Source organism: Sinohyriopsis cumingii, chromosome 13 (genome assembly GCF_028554795.1).
Source record: "Sinohyriopsis cumingii isolate HCF-2022 chromosome 13, ASM2855479v2, whole genome shotgun sequence".
NCBI classification, from domain to species: domain Eukaryota; kingdom Metazoa; phylum Mollusca; class Bivalvia; order Unionida; family Unionidae; genus Sinohyriopsis; species Sinohyriopsis cumingii.
Genome location: NC_142973.1, coordinates 5,085,682 through 5,107,799, shown reverse-complemented (window position 1 = coordinate 5,107,799; position 22,118 = coordinate 5,085,682). Strand labels below are relative to the sequence as shown.

General features: G+C 34.6%; 1 protein-coding gene across 1 annotated transcript; it reads right to left on the bottom strand.

The window, feature by feature from the left end:
• Nucleotides 1–1,788: 1,788 nt before the first annotated feature.
• LOC149784882 (uncharacterized) lies at nucleotides 1,789–21,626 on the bottom strand. Its single transcript, XM_089931154.1, has 4 exons — nucleotides 21,408–21,626; nucleotides 7,072–7,320; nucleotides 5,569–5,745; nucleotides 1,789–2,579 (listed from the first exon to the last, which is right to left on the bottom strand). The coding sequence occupies exons 1-4, from the start codon at nucleotides 21,469–21,471 to the stop codon at nucleotides 2,368–2,370; spliced, it is 702 nt and encodes a 233-aa protein (XP_089787280.1). The 5' UTR covers nucleotides 21,472–21,626; the 3' UTR covers nucleotides 1,789–2,367.
• Between the last annotated feature and the right edge of the window lie 492 nt (nucleotides 21,627–22,118).

Below are 22,118 nucleotides of genomic sequence, written 5' to 3'. Positions count from 1 at the left end.
ATCAGTTACCTTATCAAGTACTCATAAACTCCATGCGCATATCAGTGTTGAGTTCAGTACTCATAAACTCCATGTGCATAGTCGTGTTTAATCAGTACTCATAAACTACATGTGAATATCACTTACTTTATCAAGTACTCGTAAACACCATGTGTGTATCAGTTATTTTTATCCAGTACTCATAAACCTTATGAACATATCAGTGCTTTACCAGTACTCATAAACTGCATGCGCATATCGGTTTTGTATCCAGTACTCATAAACTACATTAACATATCAGTGTTTTATACAGTACTCATGTGCAGCCCGTTAATTTATCCAGTCTGTCTAATCTCCACGTGTTTAATAGTTTTTTATTGTGCCTTCTGAATCTCCAACTGCATATCAGGCATATATCTAGTCGTAGTACGATTCTCTTGCGTAACAATGATTTATCAAGGCTTCCTAAACACCGTGTTTATGTCAGCTTTGGTCGTTATTTATTTTGTAAATTCGGATACTAGATTGTTATGCAATTATACGTTTCTCACAAATTTTCACTCTGTGTTTTTCCATTTGGATATAAGAGTTGTAGGTAACTCTATTCAACCGTGTATGTCCGTGAGAAGGGGATGGGTGTATCATAGCTTTTGTATTTATTTCTAACCCACGTTCATCCCAGCAAGGAAACAAAAATACTGATTTGAAAATTAATGGTAGATGAGAAGTTTAGATTTTTAAACATTCAGTGAGAAATCCAATAAGAGAAGAAATACTTAAATGCATAGATGTTTTGTTTAGTCTAAAAGACTCGCTTATAATATTAGAGAATAATAATATAAAAGCAGTAAAGGTCAAAAATTAATCTACGAAGACCTCTATCCTCGCAGTTTGTCGAATCAGTTCAGTATATAATTATTTCCCAGACGATTTCAATTTTAAACTTCTCATAAAATATTCGATACGGACATACAAAATATCAGAAGAAGCAAAAATCGGTAATGTTTACAGTGTAATGCCTCAATTGTTCGTCTTTTTAGTAAGTCAGGTAGTGTTAACTGTAGTGCTTTAATTTTACTAATTAAAATTAAAAATAAATTCAGGCATACCAGAAAGTCGCTGGAGTGTATAAGGAAATGATCGTTATACATGTACCTGTACTGTGTAAATTGTATTGTACTTATCTATTATGTGTAGAAACACGTGCACTATGTATTTTATTGTGATTCTGCACGTTGTCTTGGAAACATCGATAGACAAATTATAAAATATGATTTTTTATGGTACTTGTGTATGTTGTCCTGCAACACTGGTACACTATTTATTTTACTGTACTTAGCTGAGATGTGTTGGTAAAATCGTGTTATTGGGATATGTACAGTATGATTTTTCTTTACCTGTCCATGTTGTATTGAACTGATCTAGAAACAGTCATCTTTATCATATCTCGTTTACTTTGTTTATTCATGTTGTGCTGAACAGATCGGTATACGAGGATCCGTAGAATTATTTTTTCTGTACATGTCCATTTTGCTTTGAAAAACCGGCATTTGAGTTGATCCTTATGGGAAGTGTCCAGTACAGTTTTCTACAGAACACGGATAAGTATAACAATAATATAGTCAAGCTGGTGTATCAAGCTGTCAGTCGAATTTCATAGAAAATGGTGTCCATATCTCATATGGATTCATTGTACATAATAACCATTGATGACTCAATAATATATTTTTTCCCTCTTGGTAGGTTCACATTTTACACACAAAAAAGCAGCCCTGGGGATAAATACTAAACAAAAAAGACCAGCATATATTTGTGTGCATATATCCTTTAATAGATAGTAAAATACAGAATCTCCGCGACGAAAATCTAATTATGTCAGAATAATATTAGTTATATAAAATGTAAAAACATATTTGGAAACGTTGTATTATAGTTTAGTTTATTTTAGATAGTTCGCAATTTGTACTGAACATATCGACAGTCAAATTATCTTAGCATTTGCAAAAATAAATTTTGCATATGGTTTCTATTGTACATTTTCTTAATTAATGCACTGATATTATACTTTAATGAAAACAAAGGACTCTTCCTTTAATTCAGTGCATATTCGATTAGACTTAGAATAGTTGACCATTTGAATTGTGCGAGATGACCGATATCAACACCAAGTCTGACATGACAAAACAAATAATATATAGTCATCATGGTTCAACAGGAGATATTGTAGTTTATACAATTCCTTTCTTAGTCTAATTACATTATGTAAAGTTTAAAACGTATCATTTTGAATTTTTTCCTTATAATGTACACTCTGTAGTAAAACATGATATATCCATACAATTTTTCATATTTCCTCTTGATGGAGTATGCATCAGTTTTATGAAAGTATCAAATAAGTCTCTGACACAGAAATTGCTCTGTTGCAATACTGGAGGGTTTGTTTAAATATTTTCCTTTAAACAGGTGCACACCGCTCTCATATCCGAGGACTGGATATCCAGGATACCATGTTATGTTTGAGGCCACTTGTCCATTCCACCATTTAAACACTGGGGCTGTCACATCCGTGCCTTGAAGTCCAATCCACGTCCACGTAACTGCTACAATATATATATATATATATATATATATATATATATATATATATATATATATATATATATATATATATATATATATATATATATATATATATATATATATATATATATATATATGTGTGTGTGTGTGTGTGTGTGTGTGTGTGTGTGTGTGTGTGTGTATGTGCCAGTACCAGCAACTACTTTAATAACTCTTGCAGCTCCTATGCTGTCGTTACTTGCAAAATGTCGTATATGCCAAATCATCTGGATATTAATACATCTTGAATGATACAGGTCCTAACCTAAACATCGTTGGCTGCAACTAAAACCAGATAATATCCACGTTTCAGCATATTCTGAGCCATGCAATTTCTCATCTGGAACCGAGAAACACAGCCATTTTTCATATGTTTTCCGTGGATGAGCAGAATTCAGGCAAAAGCAGCGACACAAGATTTGATACCGTCACCGTTGCGCTACTTTAATTAATCTAACAATACTTTATGCGGAATAGTCTTCATCACAAGCTCGCTCTTCAGCGTATATTAAAGGGCACAACCGTATCACCAGTATTCATCATGGCCTTGTGGTTAAATAGTGCTCTCTTTTTCTTCTCATATCCTTTAAAAAGCTGGCAATCTTCTCTTTCACACACGCATGTGGCTGCTATATTAGGTTAGACACTAACGGAATGTGGCGACAAAAATCACATCAATATATCTGAAGAACCTCTTAGGGTTATGATTAGTTTAAAGAGGGATTATGTCAGATATCTTTTAATAAATCATGTCCTTCCTTCATAACTTTAATTAGATTAGATCAGTTCTGAAATGTTTTATTAACGGCGGTATTGGTGCTTTAACTCTTCATATTTATTCAATTGGAAATGGTAACTAAATGGAAACATACTAATGTAGATTCAAGGAATCTCATTCTGTGCTGATTTTATTACAAAGACAAATTAATGGTAGTAGCATTCTGTGTTGATGAAATTCCAATTAATGATAGTATCAACATTATTTGTTGATGTAATGACAAAGAAAATGCATTAGTTTTATCATTCTTGCTAATGTAATTACAAAGAAAAGACATGACAGTAGTAGCTTTCTGTGTTGATGTAGTTACAAAGAAATGATACGATATTATTATCATTATGTATTGCTGTAATTACAAAGAAAATATTTGACAGTATCAACATTCTGTGTTGGTATAATTTCTATGAAACATATCATAGTAGCTTTCTCTGTTGATATAATTGCAAACTGCATTTACAAAACTGTATTTTACAAACTGTAATGATAGCAACAAAAAAAAATAAGACAGTATCATCATTATCAGTGTGTAATTTAGTTTATGAAAATACGTAAGGATTCTAGGAAATGTACACCTAAATTGAATGTTTTCCTTGATGAATTACTACGATATTTGAAAAGAATTGGAAGAATCTCCATACGAAGAAATTTATTATAATTACTTTATAATATTGAATTGAATCCTAGATTTATAATAGTTATATTGAATCTTGTTGATTTCAAAATATTAAAGTTGAATATATATCAGCTCATAATAGTGATGTTTAATGTTTACGAGTTCATAATAATAATATTGAATGTTCATGAATTCATAAATTCATGCTACATAGTTCTCTCTGAGATATTAATAATATGTTTAATATTGTCCATCCGTTGTTAAGTCCCTTTTACATAACGTTTACATTAGTTTGGATCGACTATGTAGTTAGAAGAAGACTGATGTTATACCTGGGATGAACAAGTTATTATATTCTGAAAACTATAGCCTTTCTCATTTCGCTGTAGCAATGTCCATAAGAACTGGGACAGTAATAACAAAAATTATTGTGGAAATCATTTTTTTTTTCACACTGCAGTATACTCTTGAAAACAAGGACGATAATATCATACACTAGTTTTAATATCATGTCATTTTTCTTCATCTGCAATTAGGTCTGTTGTCTTCTACTACTAAAAGATCATAAAGGATTCTGAAAATCATTCCATTTTGTATCAACCTATGGTATGGTATGATAAATACAGTAATGCATTGCTTGTTCCGAGTCTTTTCTGGGAAAAGAATCAAGCTACATCATTTTAATCTACATGTAATGTTTTATTAGTTTCTCAGAGAGAAAAAATGTTAAATCAAAGCAATTATTAATAATATTCAATCAATGTTGAATAAAAATATCACTCCAGGAGAGGTATAATAGTTATTATCTTATATCTGAATCTTTAATTTTGTTAAAGAATTACGCCAATTCTAGCGCAATAACTGTTAAAGATTTATCACAACGTTTGTCCTTAATTTCCAATAAACTGTTATAATTTAAAATGAATTTAAAGAACACTTACTTAGATTACTGAGAATAATCTTAGGAGCGGTTTATTACTTGCATATTCCAAGAAATTAAACGTGTTATTTCATTGGCGTTTCCATTAAATATGTCAGCAAAAGTTTAATTAATTATGGAAACAATTAATGAAAATGTACAGTTTGTAACATCAGTTGTACAATTAGGTCGAGAAGAAAATGAAAGTCCCCAGTGAAGTTTATGCTCGCATCTTAAGACAACGAATACAGACGTGATTATACTTCACAAATGCATTGATCTTAGCACTGACCGCAAAACAATGCAAGGAAATATAATTTATTTTTTCCAATATAGCTTGGCAACGCCACTTCTAAAACTGTCAGTTGATTACTAAAGTTTTAGATGGACACTGGGAAAATGAAATTTATTTTTTATCTAAACGCTACTTTTTATTATTTAAATTAAATTAGGAATAGTTAGCAATTATGTTTGATGTGACCTAAGAGGGCAGTATGTTATGTATGGAAACATTATTATATTCACACTGCGTTGACTAGAGTAACTGTAATTTTCATTGTGTTACTATGATAATATGAAATGTTTATCAATTTGACATGAATTGCACATCAGTTGTGACGGACATATCAATAAACATAGAAAGGAAAAGAATATTGATACCTCTCAAGATATTAATAAAGTGCTGCAATTGTTCTGTATTTTGTATGATAATCAACTTAGCTCCATCTCTTTCACATAAAGCCTTTGCTTCCTCATAGTGCGTATAGAATTCATAAAGCTTATAGCATAGTCCAAGAGTCTGGTTGTATACATAGTCTCCATCACAACGCTGTGGTTCTGCAAGGCAGAAAAAGGCAACGTAAACAAATTTCACATTTTCTATGAAAGCTTAATACAGTTAATTTACATTAAGTGAATTTAAAAGTTAATGTTTTCTGTGAATTGAAGCAGAGTAGTAGAAAGATAGGCGCTTTTCTCCACTTACCCCTTTTCGTCCCAAATTAAAAGGCACAGCCCACATTTACTATTACCATGGAAGCGAGCTTTCTACTATGTACATCCCGGCAACCAGATCAATAATCAGTTTTTATAAATAGCTTCGTGACGTTTGCATTCATGCTTGTATTACTGATTATCAGGATACAACATAGAGAATATAAAAATAATAATAATAATAATAATAATAATAATGAGGACTTTGTATAGCGCCTAATCTTTAGAAGCTCTAAGCGCTTTACAACATTAGACAAAACCTATAAGATAAAAAAAATATAATAATATTATTACAAAAACAATCACCATGAAATTCGAAAAACATTAAAAAATAAAAAAAAATGCTGGGAATATTTCAGGTAGGAAACATTATTAGGTCTTTAAGTTCTTTCTTACATTCGAAATAAGTGAGTTTTGAGAACACTCTTGAATGTGATCACTGTGTCTTTGTCAAAGTTCAGTGGGTAATTCATTCCACGTTGCTGGGCCTTGGTATACAAAAGAACGCTGTCCATATGACTACTTTCATAGTGGGAATAATGAGTATACGATTGTCAGAAGTGGAGCGTAAGTATCTTGCTGGTGTGTGTACACATGGGTGAGATTGGATAGGTATGCTTTAGTCCGACAGTGAAACGTAGCACAGAGAACAAATTTTGTGTTTGATTCTGGATCGAATGGATAGCGATTATCCGTTAGCTGTAGAGGCTCTGTCAGAGCCAGAAACAATTGTCCCCTGATTAGTGCGCAATTGCGAATGAATCAGGGCGCAAATACAAATGAGTCCAACTAATATCACCTACAGGGATTGAAATAACATGCAACCATTACGGCATTACCAACATAAAATTCATATTTGCTATATATAATAATAATTTTGCAGTCTACTTCCAAACCCATGGAACCTATTAAAAAGCTAGACACTTCTTTTCTTCATTTCAAACAAATTGTTGTCCATATATCTGTAATGATCTTTTATATATCATTGTCACTTAGAAACCGTAATCAATGTTCAAGGAACTTGCATCCACAGTCGGTTTATGCTACGACTCGGTATATTTCTTTAAAAACAACAATCGTCTTTATATTCACGGTCATACAAGTGTGGCACCGTAAGTCTGTGTATTTACTAACCATATATTATATTTCATTCGTCTATATGTTACATACGTGTGTAGTATTTCCATCCTTGCTCCATTGCATGACTAGCAGGGAGACCACGTTTGTATGACTGAGACCCCAAACACTTTTCCAACGAAGGGTGGTAGAAGAATGAGATACACGACGGATCCCGTCCACAAAGCAAAGCACACTCAATCAACCGGCAGTTATTTTTCTCCCACAACGTGGTAGACGAGTCGATACTGTTTCCCGAATCAGGGTCCACTTTCCAGGTACTAGAACTACCCGTCGATTGATCTATAGAGCAAATTAAAGTGTCATTTTTTGAATATCCAAAAAGAATGTTTTCAAAGATCCGTAAATCTGGATTTAAAAAATTCATTACTTGAAGTTTATATGGCAAAACAATCCATTTGCTAGCTTTCTTTATATTTAGTTTCAAAGTCATTTTGAGTGTCATGGCATAGGAAATCTGATTAATACAATTACTGATCAAGGTAATCTATAATGACTGTTGACGTAAGCATATGATAAAAGTCGGTTTATATGGATGATAACCACCACGTTTATTTGGCCGATATGCTGGTCATACCTTTCATGAAACACAGATAATGAAAGAGGGGTACGGATTTCAGGCACATATATAACAACAGATTACGCAGTCATATGACCCTCTTCTTTCAGATATTAGGTTATGCGCAAGACCATGCTTCAGACCCCTTACGTAGTTTTAAAAATCTTGTAAGAAAAATGTAAAATTGTATGCCGACAAATCTATGATAAAATAAATATTTAAAATTGTACTTAAGGTTTCTAGCAGCTTCGTTAAAATTTTACTGACGACGGCGATACAACCAGTAACGAGAGGAATGGAAATACCTAAACGTCTTGACCCACAATGTCACAGTGCTCATGCACGAGTCTCTCGGCCGGTGTCTGCTAGCACTGAGCCCGGCCCGACTAGCACGATATCCATCCCATGCGATTTAGCTGCGAGAAGGTGGTGGTGCTGCTGATGGTAAAGTAATATTATTTAAACTCTCATTGTGGATGCCGGTAATGACTCGATCGATCGCTGAGAAACAGCGGCTACTTTCTTTTATGGATCAAGGCGGTAAATCAATATTATCGTGGTTAACAACAACTACCGAAAGTGTTCAAAGTGCCGTCGACGGAACATTTACATGGCATATTGCATCACAGCAGGGTGTTTCTGCACCAAGGCATATCTTTGTTGCTCTTCAAAATGTTGCACGATTAAACAATCAAGAAAGAAATCCAATGGTATTTGACCAGCTTGGCGTCTCTGGAGTATCTTTAAGGATAAACAGACATCAAGAACCATCCGAGGATATATTGTATTTTGATCACAATTATGTGTCACGTGCATATCATCGTTTGATGACATTTATGGGACGTGATCAAAATATTGATACTGGTTTACAAATATAGCAGTTAGATTTTACATCGTTGTATCCGATTTATTACTTTTCTCTGGAACATCTTGATTTAGTTAAGCAATCTGTCGTTGATATCCATTTTCGAGCTAGCGTAAATTCAGGCGGGGCTAATTACAGATCAATTGCTGATATTCTCAGCGACAAAACAATGTTACTTTAAGGTGTTGGTGGACGAATGAGAGTCGTTGATGCACCAGTGGAAAACATGTAGACAATTAGACCAACTGTGTTAATTATAAAAATGTCATACAATCACGTTAATGTCACTCTGACTCCCGGTCAGGCGAAAAAATTACAATAAAAAAAACGCGAGCACAACCGTGGCAACGATAACACTAAAACAATATCAAATTGCTAGTGGTGGTCCAACCAAGTTATCGTTGACTAAAACTCAACTAAAACATTTCAATAAAGCGCAGCAAGCAAAGACCGGAGTTCAACTTGATTTCGCTCCAAGAGCTATCAGCGACATGATTAAAACCAGTGGTATATTTCCACTTCTCGCAGCAATACCAGGTGCTGTTGGAACCGCTGCTGGAATGGCATTAAAGAAAGCAACTGGGCGCGGATATAAAAAAGGGAACGGGTCAAAGACTTCCAGGAACTCCGCCCTCATGGTACCCTAAACGCCGATGACGCCGATGTCAAATTTTGATTTACTCGATGCAGCTAAACAATTAAAAATAACAAATTTCAGAGGTGTTTTTATGCGAGATCAGTTACCGAGCCATCCGAATAGTCCAGAAACTGGAATTATTAATCTCGATAACAGCGATGGTCCAGGAACTCATTGGGTTGCTTACGCGAAACATCCACGTGGAATTGTTTATTTCGATTCGTACAGGTTAGCACCGCCAGTTGAATGTCTAAAATATGTATACAAAGTGCAAAGCACTTTCGCTCCCATTTCAGTCTGGTATTCAACGCTACCAACACAAACATTAACCGATCCACCAATATGCGAAAGTGAAGTAATTAATGTACTTGACGCGTTATCAAAATCAACCAAACCACCTCATTAAGTGGTGCACGAGTATTCCGCTTAACGATTTAACATTTTAAACAATCGCTAAAGAATAATGGTTGATATTTACGTAAGATCTCTCAGCACGAGTAAAATTAAAAAACGCGACGACGTTGATTTATCACAATATGTGACTAAGAATGAAATCGATAAACTTTTTACCCTCTCTGGGATAGACCCAGATGAGGTTGTTATTTTTCAGGACCGATATGGCAAGCTAAAAACGAGCGATATCAAATGGCATGACATAGTTCGCAGGGTTCTTGGAGCTACCCCGGGTAACATTCCTGTGTCCACTGACAGCAGAAAAATCAGAGACTCAAGTATGTCAATTGCCGGCATCAAAGATGAAATTGAAAACAAGTTTTGCCAATCGCTTAAAATCTACCGGTGATACAATGACAGGTGAATGGAAACAAGATAGTGGTTTTAAGAGATCCAAATCCGACGAAGATGCCGCAACAAAAAAGTATGTTGACGTTAACTACAGCACCGTTGACGGTAAATTATCCACGCGTTTACAAATCTCCGTAGAAACTTTAGAAAAATTAATGAAACCGCAGAGGAATTCTTTGGTACCCATTGACCGTTGACACAAAACTCTCTGATATCAAAACTAACATTAATACGATCAAGAAAACACACGAAAATGTCGTAATTGGAATTCCTGAGATTGTAAACAAAATTAGTCTGATCAAAATCCCACCCGGAGTTACTCCCAGGCATATTAACAACATAGTTTACACGGTATCATCTGGATTCGCAACATGGTCAAAACAAAATAATGCTATCAAATATACCGCAACAGTTACTGGTATGTACAGGCTGTCTGTGTTCATATCCCTGGCGGCTTTCCACCGACAAGTTTTCCGGGGTTGTGTCTATCATATTAAATAGCGGAACCGAAGAAACATTTATACTGGAAGCAGCTGATAAGAAATTAACCGAAACATCTTATTGGTGGTGTTTGGAATTTGTAGCTGAAACACCTCAATTGGTTACTGAGTAAAATAATAATGGCATTGACAAAAACGGAGTCAACGACAACATTAAATGTCCAGCAATATAGATACGATCAAGTACGCGAATTGCAACCAGAGTTAAATCTATCATCGACAAATACACAACAAAAGTAGAAAAATATAAGCGACAAGCAGTCATTCTTGACGTTGCAGTATACTGGATATCCGCGTTAGTTGCATCCACTGGGGTAATATTATCAGCGCTGACCCCGGTAACAAATGCAATCGCATTAACAGTGTGCGTTTCATCAGCAGCGGCAATCGCAGGTGTTTTTAATATAATCGCGAGAAAGATATCAACGTGTACAAGCACAAAATACGATGACGCGGTTACACGATTAAACGCAGCAGCAGCAGCATACTCAAAATTATCGTCGCTCATATCATCAAGCGTCAACGATGAAAAAATATCAGATTCCAAATTCGCGTCAATGGTCAAGACATACGATGATGTCCACCATTTGAAAACAACGAAAATGAATAATGACAGAATTACTTCAGCAGATAGCCGAAATACAAATCATTTGGTGGATTACCAGCGAATAATTCGTTTGTGTTTAAACCAGATGGTACACCCGATTGGAACGTTGTTGGAATACCAAATGGGTGCTATCAAATCGATGAAATCAATAAGGAATTGCAAAGTCGAATAAAAAATATAACAGGAAAAGAATCCAAAATAGCAATAACAGTCCATGTTCCGCATTTGAGATAAACTCACCCGACTACGCCGTGGATATATATCAGAGTTCGATCAGAACAGTGTTAGGATGGCCTGAAATTCCACCGCCGGAGAAACCGATACCACCTGAACCCGAAAAGTCTGACTATATCACGGACAGGCAATCATACCACGATGTTACCTTGTCATACAAACAACATCTACTCCATATAAAAAGCGCAACGTTGGGTACTAATTTTAACTTCTATAGTAAAGACAATATGTGGTGGGGGGTTTATTTATGAACAATCCCCAGAGAAGGAACTAAATCTATTGTTGTTCCCCTACGTCAAATTATTGAATATTTTAAAATCATTAATCAAGAACATAAAACACAACTAGATCGACTGCGGCAATACTTCCAAGAACATCTTTTTCATATAACAAGTTCACGTAGTGAAATCATTAAACGCGTAGAAATATTAAATCAACTCGTATCTGACATGGAATATTTTCACCAGCGAGTAATCCAGGCAACATTTGATTACACTGACAATACATATAATCGCTATAAAGAAAGATTTTAAACTGCATATTCGATAAAGGAAGCTGATCTACCAAATTTTAAATTTCCCTGGTATAACGCAGACGAACTAAAAAAATCCACAACCAACATCATCGATGAGTTCTTTCCTGATATACTTACGCAGTGGAGAAAAACACTACCACCATCAACTATTCTCCGGCACAATAATGATCCACAAGGGCAAGAACGACATGTATCCCTGGAAATCGTAAATATATTCCAAGTGGTCGCGGTCAATCTTGTGTGTGATGTAATCGATAAAAGCTACAGCACGGACACAACAATATCAAATCAAGCCCAGCAAGGATTCATTCTTTATTCGTTCACGCCAAAAGACCCATCTGGATTTTTGATTGTGCAAGAACCGATCAATCCGGTCTATCTACGATGTCATAATCCACTGTTATCAAGAATAAATTTCAAACTAACAGACCAATCAGGCCACTTGTTAGATTTGAGAAACGACAAATATTAATTTACTTGTAAAATCGTGAAACTGTTAACAGTTTTAAATCTACGATTTTCAAGGATTCAAGAATACAGTACCAAAAAAATAATTATCCTGACATTTAAGGTGGATATTTTTTTTAACGACTGTCGCTCAGATTTCAGTAAAATATTAGAAGAAATTTACTTTTTACTGAAAATCTATCAAATTTGTTAATTCTGAAGAGGTAATAGGCAGTCAAAATCGTGTGCATCGACTGATTTCTCAATTCTGAAGGGGTAATAAGCAGTCAAAATCGTGTGCATCGACTGATTTCTCAATTCTGAAGGGGTAATAAGTAGTCAAAATCGTGTGCATCGACTGATTTCACGAGCAAGTATAATAATTTTATTTTTGTGCAAGGGCAACAGTAAAAATATTATATATATATATATATATATATATATATATATATATATATATATATATATATATATATATATATATATATATATATATATATATATATATATATATAGTGCATAGAATGCAAAGCAATACACCGATTTGATAATTCTGATAGGGTATTTTCTAGCAAAAATCATGAAAATGATTCTATTTGCTAATTCTGATAGGGTATTTACTAGTAAAAAATCATGCAAATCATTCGATTTGCTAATTCTAATAGGGTATTTAGGTAGTAAAAAATCATGGAAATCAAACATTTCAGTGAAAAAATATTGAAAGCTGTCAGTGGTGAAGGAAAAAATAATTATTCGTCCTTGTGGACTGACATACTACTTTCACTTTCATTTCCACGTACTTGATAAAATTTTTGATTTCATCAAGGGAGTCTAACTTTCGTTTACACGATCTGACATAATTTTTCTTAGTTGCCTCACAGGAGAATTAATTATCTTCTTTGCTTCATATTCAAGAGATAATTCCGACCTAATTTTTTCGTTGGCACGAGAGAGACTGACAAATTTTTTTATCCGCGTTTCTTCTACTGTGGCTAGTGATTGACACATAGCCGTATGAATCTTCTTTATAAATCTATATTGAGAGGGTAAAATATATCTTCCTTTATGTTTAGATTCCTGCAGTATTTCAAAATCAGAAACACTTTTTTTTCAGGATTTAGTTCATCAGATATATTTATACCGTCATGTTCTAATTTTTTTATACCAACAATATTGATATTTTCGTAATTCATTATATTATATATTTTAAAGAAAAATATTTTAGACCAAAAATAAACAGTAGCTATGATGAGGTTATGGGTTATCCCTCACTGGCCTGTGTGTCTTTCATAGGATACATACAAATCGGCATTCTCTAAGAAATGTAACCAAAAAATTATTTATTATTGTTGGGGGTTTTGTTTCTTGAGACTATTTCTGTCTCTTTTTTGAAACCTTTCTTGCATCCCATTCCCGTTTCTTTTTGGCCAACATTCTTTCTGAATGTTTGTTTTGTGGGTACCCATGTGACTTAGAGTTTATACATCCACGCTATTGTTTATTTTGGGAGCGACATACATTCGTGTACACACCCCGCCCCAAGATCAAATCCCGGGGTAGTGCAAAACACGCACTCACCACGTATTTTAACGTGATGAGAGAGATGTACACGGGCTGCTGGCGCCCCCACTATATAGAAAAACCCTATAAATCTGTACCGTCGACAATATGCTTGTTACGAGATTCGAACCTCTGACCCCCAGAACGAGAATCAGCCGCACTACCACTGCGCCATGGCTCTAATCTACTGGTATCTGATTTAAAAATTATTATGTAGATAAGCCATGGGAAGTGCAATACAGACAGTGGTGATTAAAATTACTAATTTATGCACTGATAAAATAACATTAGTCGATACCTCCGAAGGTTTCCGAAAAAATACGTTGTATATTTCTGCAACGGATCTAAAAAATAACCGTAAAAATGCACTGTATATTTCTGCAACGGATCTTCTTGTTGTTGTTGTTGCTGTAGGGTTTCACGCCATTTTCAGCAGAGGATAGGCTATACATGGCGGCCAGTATTAATGGTGGAAGAAGAACCCGGGAAAATCCCAGAAAGAACCACCGACCCACGAGAAGCTACTGGCAAGCTTTCTCACATACCCACATTGGCTGAATCCGAGACTCGAACCCACGCAGACAGAGGTGAGATGGCAGTGATCCGTAACGCATAGCGCTTTAGACCACTCGGCCACTCGGGGACCATGCAACGGATCTAAAAATAACTCACTGTTGTGCAATGTGTAACAGTAGTTATTTTTACTGCACGGTTATATCTCTTAATGACATTTGAAAATAATTTTTTGGTTATATTTCTTAGAGAATGCCGATTTGTATATATTTTCTGTGACATTTCGTACTGAGGGTAGGCAAATGCCAAAATATGTGTCAGCTGAATTCATTGATTGAAATATTCTCTCTTCGCCAGTCTCTAAATTTATGGATACAACTGCTTTGGCGCTCTTATCATTATAGCCAGTATTACCAGACTTGCAAGTCTGGCTTTGCGTGACAGCTGTCTGATTGAATAAAGAATTATCGGTTTTGATATTGTTGATGTGATCAATCACAAGACCGTCTTTGATCACTCCAAAGAAACATTCGAATGCAAACCTGTGATTGTGATACTTCTTTCTCCCAGCGGTAAATCTAAGATAAATAGAATTATTAACTACACCAACTGGTTTTTTCGACCTACAATTTCTAACTACACCATCACGAGCCGCTTCATAATTCTTTATGATAGGATGTCTGACAAATTATTTTTGGTCCATTATATATAATGTATTTGTCTAAATCATAATTTGTCTCAGAATTTATTTAAATCATCCTCTTCACGTTTTATAACTCTGTCACGTTAATTATTATTTTTATCATAATATCTTTTAAATTCCCTGTATCGCTTACCACCACACTGCACACATAGCCGTGTTTGTCCCCGGACTCCGACACCACATAGCAGACATGGTATTGGTCCTAAGCTTCCATTACGAACGCACTGCAAATGTTGTCCGCAGAATTCTTTCATACAGGAATTGTTACAAGGAGTCAATGAACCCACCATAAGCCATTTACACTGATTTCGTACTTGATTCATTATATATAATATCTTTTATTTAAATGTTTGTCTTAATTATATATGGATGAGTTTGAGAGATTGTCTGCAATCAAGCCCTGCAAAGCTTCTAGATTCGATCTTGATAGACTAACCCTTGACTTGCGGAGGCGAGCTCGGACTGATCTGATTGATATTATCAAGGATGCCAAAAAAGAATTTCGTCATGATGGAGCATCTCACGTGTGGTCTACATTCAAAATTATACGCAACACCGAAGGTGTGACGAAGTCATCGATGCTTCGATGAACGATACACGAGCGAAAGCGATAATCGATTACCTTCATCAGAAATAACTTCTCAGAGTAAAGTTTATTGTGCAAGCAGATTCCAATACGTGGATTATCCGTGACAAACGTGATCCTGTCCTTGCTAATGGAAAAACTGTTGTATTCAGTAAAAATTCCAAACCAGGAGCGCTGACTGGTATTAACAGACCATATTACGCTCGATCGTATCCTGTGTCTGCGGTTATTTATGAAATTTATCAACTAAATATAGACCTAACATTAATGATCTTGCCCCGATGAGATTTTCATGATTGAATTGTGTAGCCGAGCGAGTAACGGAATATTTTACAAATGCGAAGCGTGGAAACGGTTTAACTGATCTGCGACGTGAAAAAATAGCGAAGTGGGCTGAGCAGGTCAAAGATACAGGAACGTCAATAAACGATGTCGTTGAGTTTTCAGGTAAATTAAAATTTCAAATGGTAGTAAAAACATTAACCGGAGAGGTTTTATATGAATCGCCGAATAAATCGAAAGGGACGCCAATTGAAATTATTGATTATAACGCTCATGCTTGGACCTCCGTGGTAACAATATTTCCACGAAATCGTCTCGTGAGATTTTACTGCCCAGAAAATATGTTTGATTTTATTAAACAGATAAGTAAAAACGATCCCGTGTCAGTTTAGTTGTTTACGAGTTCCGAAGATGAAGTTGAATCCAGTCTGTAGACTGCTGGTCTACCCGTGGATCTTGTTATGTTTGCTATCTTGTGTGTGGTAATGCTCCAAATAGGATCAGTCGCTCTTTTTTTACCGTCTTCAAGTTCACCGGGCTCATATAAATATCTCACAGTGTCATTACCCAGCACTGGCTGTGTTGAAAAATCATGTCGTTGTACGGGTATATGTTTTTTTTTGTGACTGCGCTAATGGGTTTCATGTTGATTGTTCGAGTAATCTCATTATTTAACGCGTTATCACATTTGGTATTCTTGCAACCCATTCACGAGATCTCTTGTCTTGAATGAATTCCATCGCGTGCATATATCCAAATAACCGCTCAGCAAGTGTTCGATTAAATCGTTCAACAATTGCCTGATCACGATGAATTGCAGTATGTCTTCGTCTGATGGTGACGTTATGTTGTTTCATCAACGATGATACGGCAATCTGAAATTCTTTGCCAGGATCAACTTGTAACAGCTCTAGGCATCGTAGAGGTCCTCATTGATACATTCGTTCAAAAGCAGAAGCTACTTCAGTTGCTGTTTTTGTTGATACCGGCTCCGCTTCTTTGTATCTACTTGCAACGTCAACTACAGTTAGCGTGTACGTGAATGTTATTTGACGTCTTTGGATTTAAACGGTATCATGTGGTAGAAATAATATATCAGCCTGATGAACGTCATAAGGAACACTAACATCAAAATGTGCCGAATGAAATTGTTTAGGTGGCGGTAGTTAAATTTGCCATATTGCCTGTCTGGATAACCATTATTTAGCAGTAATACGTGTAACCTTTGCTGCTTCGGCGAGTTTACTAATCGCTGTGTTACCCATGCAGTATCCTCTTGGGGAATAATAAATCGATTCCATTTATTATTAATTACCAGCACCTAGATCTAATTTACCTTTCATTGCGTATCTTTCTAACCAGTTAGCCAATGATTCCTTGAAAGATTTATTCGTAATGGAATTTAGCGCGTAAATTAATTTTACATCTGCTATATGTCTATGCTGTAGATCTTTACTTTTATAAGCTACATCATGAGCATGACACGCTTTACCTGTAAGTTTTGAAACACGAGCACGATACCGAGTCGGTCTTGATACGATTTTTGGATAATAGCAGCAGAGAGGGTGATGCCTCTAACTTGGCACCGACACAATTACATATTTTCCTTCGATGTATCGCGATTAGAAAACTTATCAGCGATAGGATGGGTAAACCAATTCGTCGTTGACAGGGTTGTCTTACGCTGGATATCGCGATTGTGGAGGGGGGGGGTTTGCGATTTTCGAGGAAGGTTTATTTACGCGAAATACAAGTGAACCAGTTAGAGTCTGTTCACCCTCTCTGCTGCTACAAACTATGACAAGTACATGTTCGTTTATAGAGACAGGGGTTTTCTTGATTTTAATATTATATATAAATTATATAACAAGTAGTGTGCAAGTTAACTCCTAACCACGTGGGGAAATATAACTAATAGTAGAGGTAGGAAAGCCAATATAATTCATTGATATCAATTTCCTGTAGCAAGTCTTGAGTAGAGGTTTGAAAACAATGACGTGAGATTACTCATATCGGCCTTGAAATCATTCTAGAAAAAAAATTGGCCTAACACAAATTCTTTTTATTTAGATTTTTGCTTATTTCTGTTTTCGTCTTTGGGTTGTTTATGTCCTATATGGGGTTTCTGCTTGGTTTAAAGATTTGTACATTTATTTGCAGGAGTAACAAATTCCATCTACGTAGCTAAAATTAACAACAAAGTATATTTAGAGAAACTACATATTGAATTCGTAAATACTTAGTTATGAAAAATATTATTATGTGATGGATACATGGCAACAGAGCCAAAGAAAATCATGTTTTGTCAATTTTCATTTTTCATTAGAAAGAAGAGAGTTATAATCGATTACCGGAGGCAAGCGAACCTGCTATCAAGCTTTCAGAAAAAAGACATCGACAGGTAAAGCATATGTTCTTGATCTTAACAGGTGAGAAATAATATTGCGATTGCAGAGTGAAATAAGGCAATTTATTTGTATTCCTCCACAACATATATCCGTCTAGGCTTATCGCTTGTAGAAGATGACTAGCCAGAACATTGCAGCCTTGTGGAAAAAGAGAAAATCTTCAAATGAAAGGAACCGAGTGGATGGCATGTCTTAACATTACTTCATCATATTTATACAGCGTCATTAGCTGACCAATTGACTTTTAAGAAGTTAAATAATATTGATTGGCAAGGAAATGTTTCTTGAGGGCTTCTCAGTATAATACTGATTTTAAAAGCATGCCCTTCAAAGCATAACATTTTGAAAATTGCTCCTCATTCCCTCACCTCATGTTTCCTGCCATCAATTGTTGTTAGCTATTTTGTTAAGACGAAGAAGAAAATATTTCAGAATATTGTGAACATAAATTCTCATTTCATAGCTTATCTCATCGTCTACTGACTTTCAACGAATGCAGAGTCACATACTAACGAGCTTTAAACATAAAAATAATAATATAACATAAATTCTTACATCGTTTTATAAATCTCTTTTCCAAACAGCTATTTTAACTAATTTAAGGAGAAATTCATATTCGTATTGTAATGCTGATAAAGCCTTTTTGGTTTGAAATTGTCTTTTTATTCTAAGAGTTTCATTTGTATCTTATGAAAATCATAATTATGATCCACGGAACGATGCCATTGGCCATTATATTTCATGTATCTATCTATGTGTGTACCTTTGCATGTGACACAAGACTGACAATAACTATCAGATCCCAAATCATATTTGCATAATTTAGTAGCAGATTTTTAATAAACTAAAATCATGCGAGAGTGTGTGAAGCTCTCTGGAATCACTCTAAATATACTATGAATGCATTGTCTCGTATTTGCGTGTAATATATATTTTGGCATTGGTTAAGAACATTTTTTACTCATACGCTTGGTAAATATTTAATATACGTGTCTTTCTTACGCTAACACATTTCATGTAATCCTAGAAGCAAATCGGTTTATTATTGCTATTTGTTAAACCTGAATCATCGTAAGTCATATACAAATGGAGAAAGCAAGAAAATCAAAGGCGAATGGGGCATATCATGCTAAGTGATCTCGAGAGACGGTAGACATGATTATTGTATCCAAGATTGTAAGTGTGCTAAAAATACAATCGTCATGAAGAGAGGACAAAATAAAATATTATTCTGACGTGACATAGGATGGGAAGAAATCCGTTGATAGAACTTTTGTTTCGTCATAGGCTGTGTTCTTTCACACAGTTTTTATCACATCCATTCTTATGGGTAATTCTGAAATTAATGAGGTCATAATAGCGTAATGCGAAATTTCCGTTCAACTTTCACTTTACTGAAAACAATGTCTGATGAGTATCTAAATAATGAAAATAGAACATTTCCAAAAGAAATGCCGCAGAGTAATTTCTGTACGAAAGACAACTCTGTATCGAAAAGGAACAGGTATTGAAACTAATCTCTAACTTGTTCTCAAAACTGGCAAAAGTGTACTTCGCATTAGTGCCATGGGAGCAGCATACCAATATATTATAAGAATGAAATTAAATCACGCAATGGCCACATCTTGTTTGATTGAGCCACCACGTCAGAGAAAAAATTTAAAATAGCCCTTCATCATCGGAAATAAACACTATAAATGAGGGAATTAGATAGTGCTGGTTGAGTGTAAATGATATCGTTTGCACAGAAAAATAACTTTAATACGCTAATAAAAATATACAATGGGATTTTCTACATAAAGCATTAGCTAGGTTTTACTTGTACATTTAATCTAGACTTATTATCATTTTTCTGCCATATGTTATGATTGATTTGACGACACTTCAATTGCAATTGTTTAAGAATTTACTATTCGTGTATCTCTAAAGTTACATCCATGTCTGATAGGAAATTGACATCCCATACTGGGTATTTATTAATGCCGAATAATAACAAAAATAACCTGAATACAAGTCTCCTGGAAACTATTAAATTCCTATTCGTTTCATTCTTTGCTTGTCCTGCTGCATTACAAAATTAGCATTTTGAAGAAAAAAATAGTTAACTGGGCAACGCATGACTGTGAAACAATATAAAATTTTGTAATGCATTAAATTAGTCTTTCCTTGTGGCCCAAACAATTCAATAGCTAACAGTCTTGTTTACCTGCAAAGTCATTCAAAAACACAAGTAAACACAATTCTACAGTCAGTTTCTTCATCTTTGTGTCCACATAATTGTCTAATAAGTCCAAGGTTGTTGAGATGCATGATCCGAATGAAGACCATGTTTGTCTGGGAAATTGCCAGCCAGACTTTGCATCACAAAAAGATAGCGAAAGACGAGCCCTTAATGGATTCCAGTCAAACATACAACAACAGAACAACACCTAGATGTGGTCTTTTTCATTCAGATATATCTTGATAGTTCTCTAGGCAATCGTCAGTACCCATATTTTGCTTGAAATATCTTGAAAGAAAATACGTAAAATGAGTGACAAAAATCTATTTATGATAGATAATATTTAAAACCCAAAAGGTCGATATCCTCAGACAAAGACATTCACTGCGATTTATAGTGAATTCAAACATGCAATTAAAATACTGTGTTTCAACAAAAGACTGTTGGAACAAGAAAATGATATAGGCTGCCAGAGGTTCATCAACAACTTCAGATTTGGACTTACTCTAGATTTCCACTAAAGTATATTTAGAACTATCATTAGTATGAATTGTGTATGTAATTTTAGGAATATTTTGAGATTTAATTTGAAATACCACAAGTCCTTTGTTTTCATTTTCACTTTATGCTCTAGGGAAATAAATTATTTGTTGAATTTTAGAAAGCTTGATTCTTTTCAATCTTTAATGATTCTTTAATTAAGAAAATAATCATGTTTTATTTTTGCTGAAATAATATTAAATGTTAATATAAACTGCCTTTTTGCAATAGATTTCAATACAAAATAAAAAGCGAAATTGGTTAACATATTATAACTGCACGATCTCGTAGAGAGTCTGTGAACTTTTCTCGATTTGAAAACTATGCATACGATTTCATAGAAACGAAAGAGAGTTATTGATGCTTACCTGTGGCAAGTGAGCTTCCTATGAGGAAACAGATGCCGATAATTGAAATGTAGGTTCTGGACATGGCAGCGCGAAATAAAGCAATGTATTTTTATTCCTCCACAAACTATCTCTGTGATGGATCAACGTTTGTTGCGGACTTCGAACAAAAATATGACACCCTTCTGGTATATTACATAATTTTCAATTGAAATAAAGACAGATCAGATGGCTTGTCGTATCATGGCCCAATCTACAGTGAATATTTAACACGTTCTTTTAAAGGATATGTATCGGCTAAAATATATTTCTAGAAGGCACTTGCATTCTTTATTGATCTATTCAGACACGCCCATTTTAGAACCACATATTCTTTGACCAATACTTGGTGAAAAGTCTTCATTCCATAAGCAAACATTGCTGATCGACTTAGCAATTACACCAGTCATAAAGCTGGTGCTGATTGACTTCGGAAATGCATAGTTCAATAAAGTACATATATTAGTAATGTTTGCAAGTGCAATATATATATATATATATATATATATATATATATATATATATATATATATATATATATATATATATATATATATATATATATATATATATATATATATATATATATATATATATATATATATATATATTGTTTTATCATTCAAACTTAAAATTTTGGAATATGCTTCTCTATCCCCTCCTCCATCCCCTCACAAGGTGAATACTTGGTAT

What these genes read in the sequence shown, in the direction of transcription:
- LOC149784882 (XM_089931154.1), bottom strand. Translation starts at nt 21,471, where the DNA reads ATGTCCAGAACCTACATTTCAATTATCGGCATCTGTTTCCTCATAGGA. An exon ending in AGGATGGAAATACTACACAC is followed by an intron (nt 5,746 to 7,071) that starts GTATGTAACATA and finishes TCTGCCTTGCAG; the next exon opens with AACCACAGCGTTGTGATGGA. An exon ending in CTTTATTAATATCTTGAGAG is followed by an intron (nt 2,580 to 5,568) that starts GTATCAATATTC and finishes TATATATTGTAG; the next exon opens with CAGTTACGTGGACGTGGATT.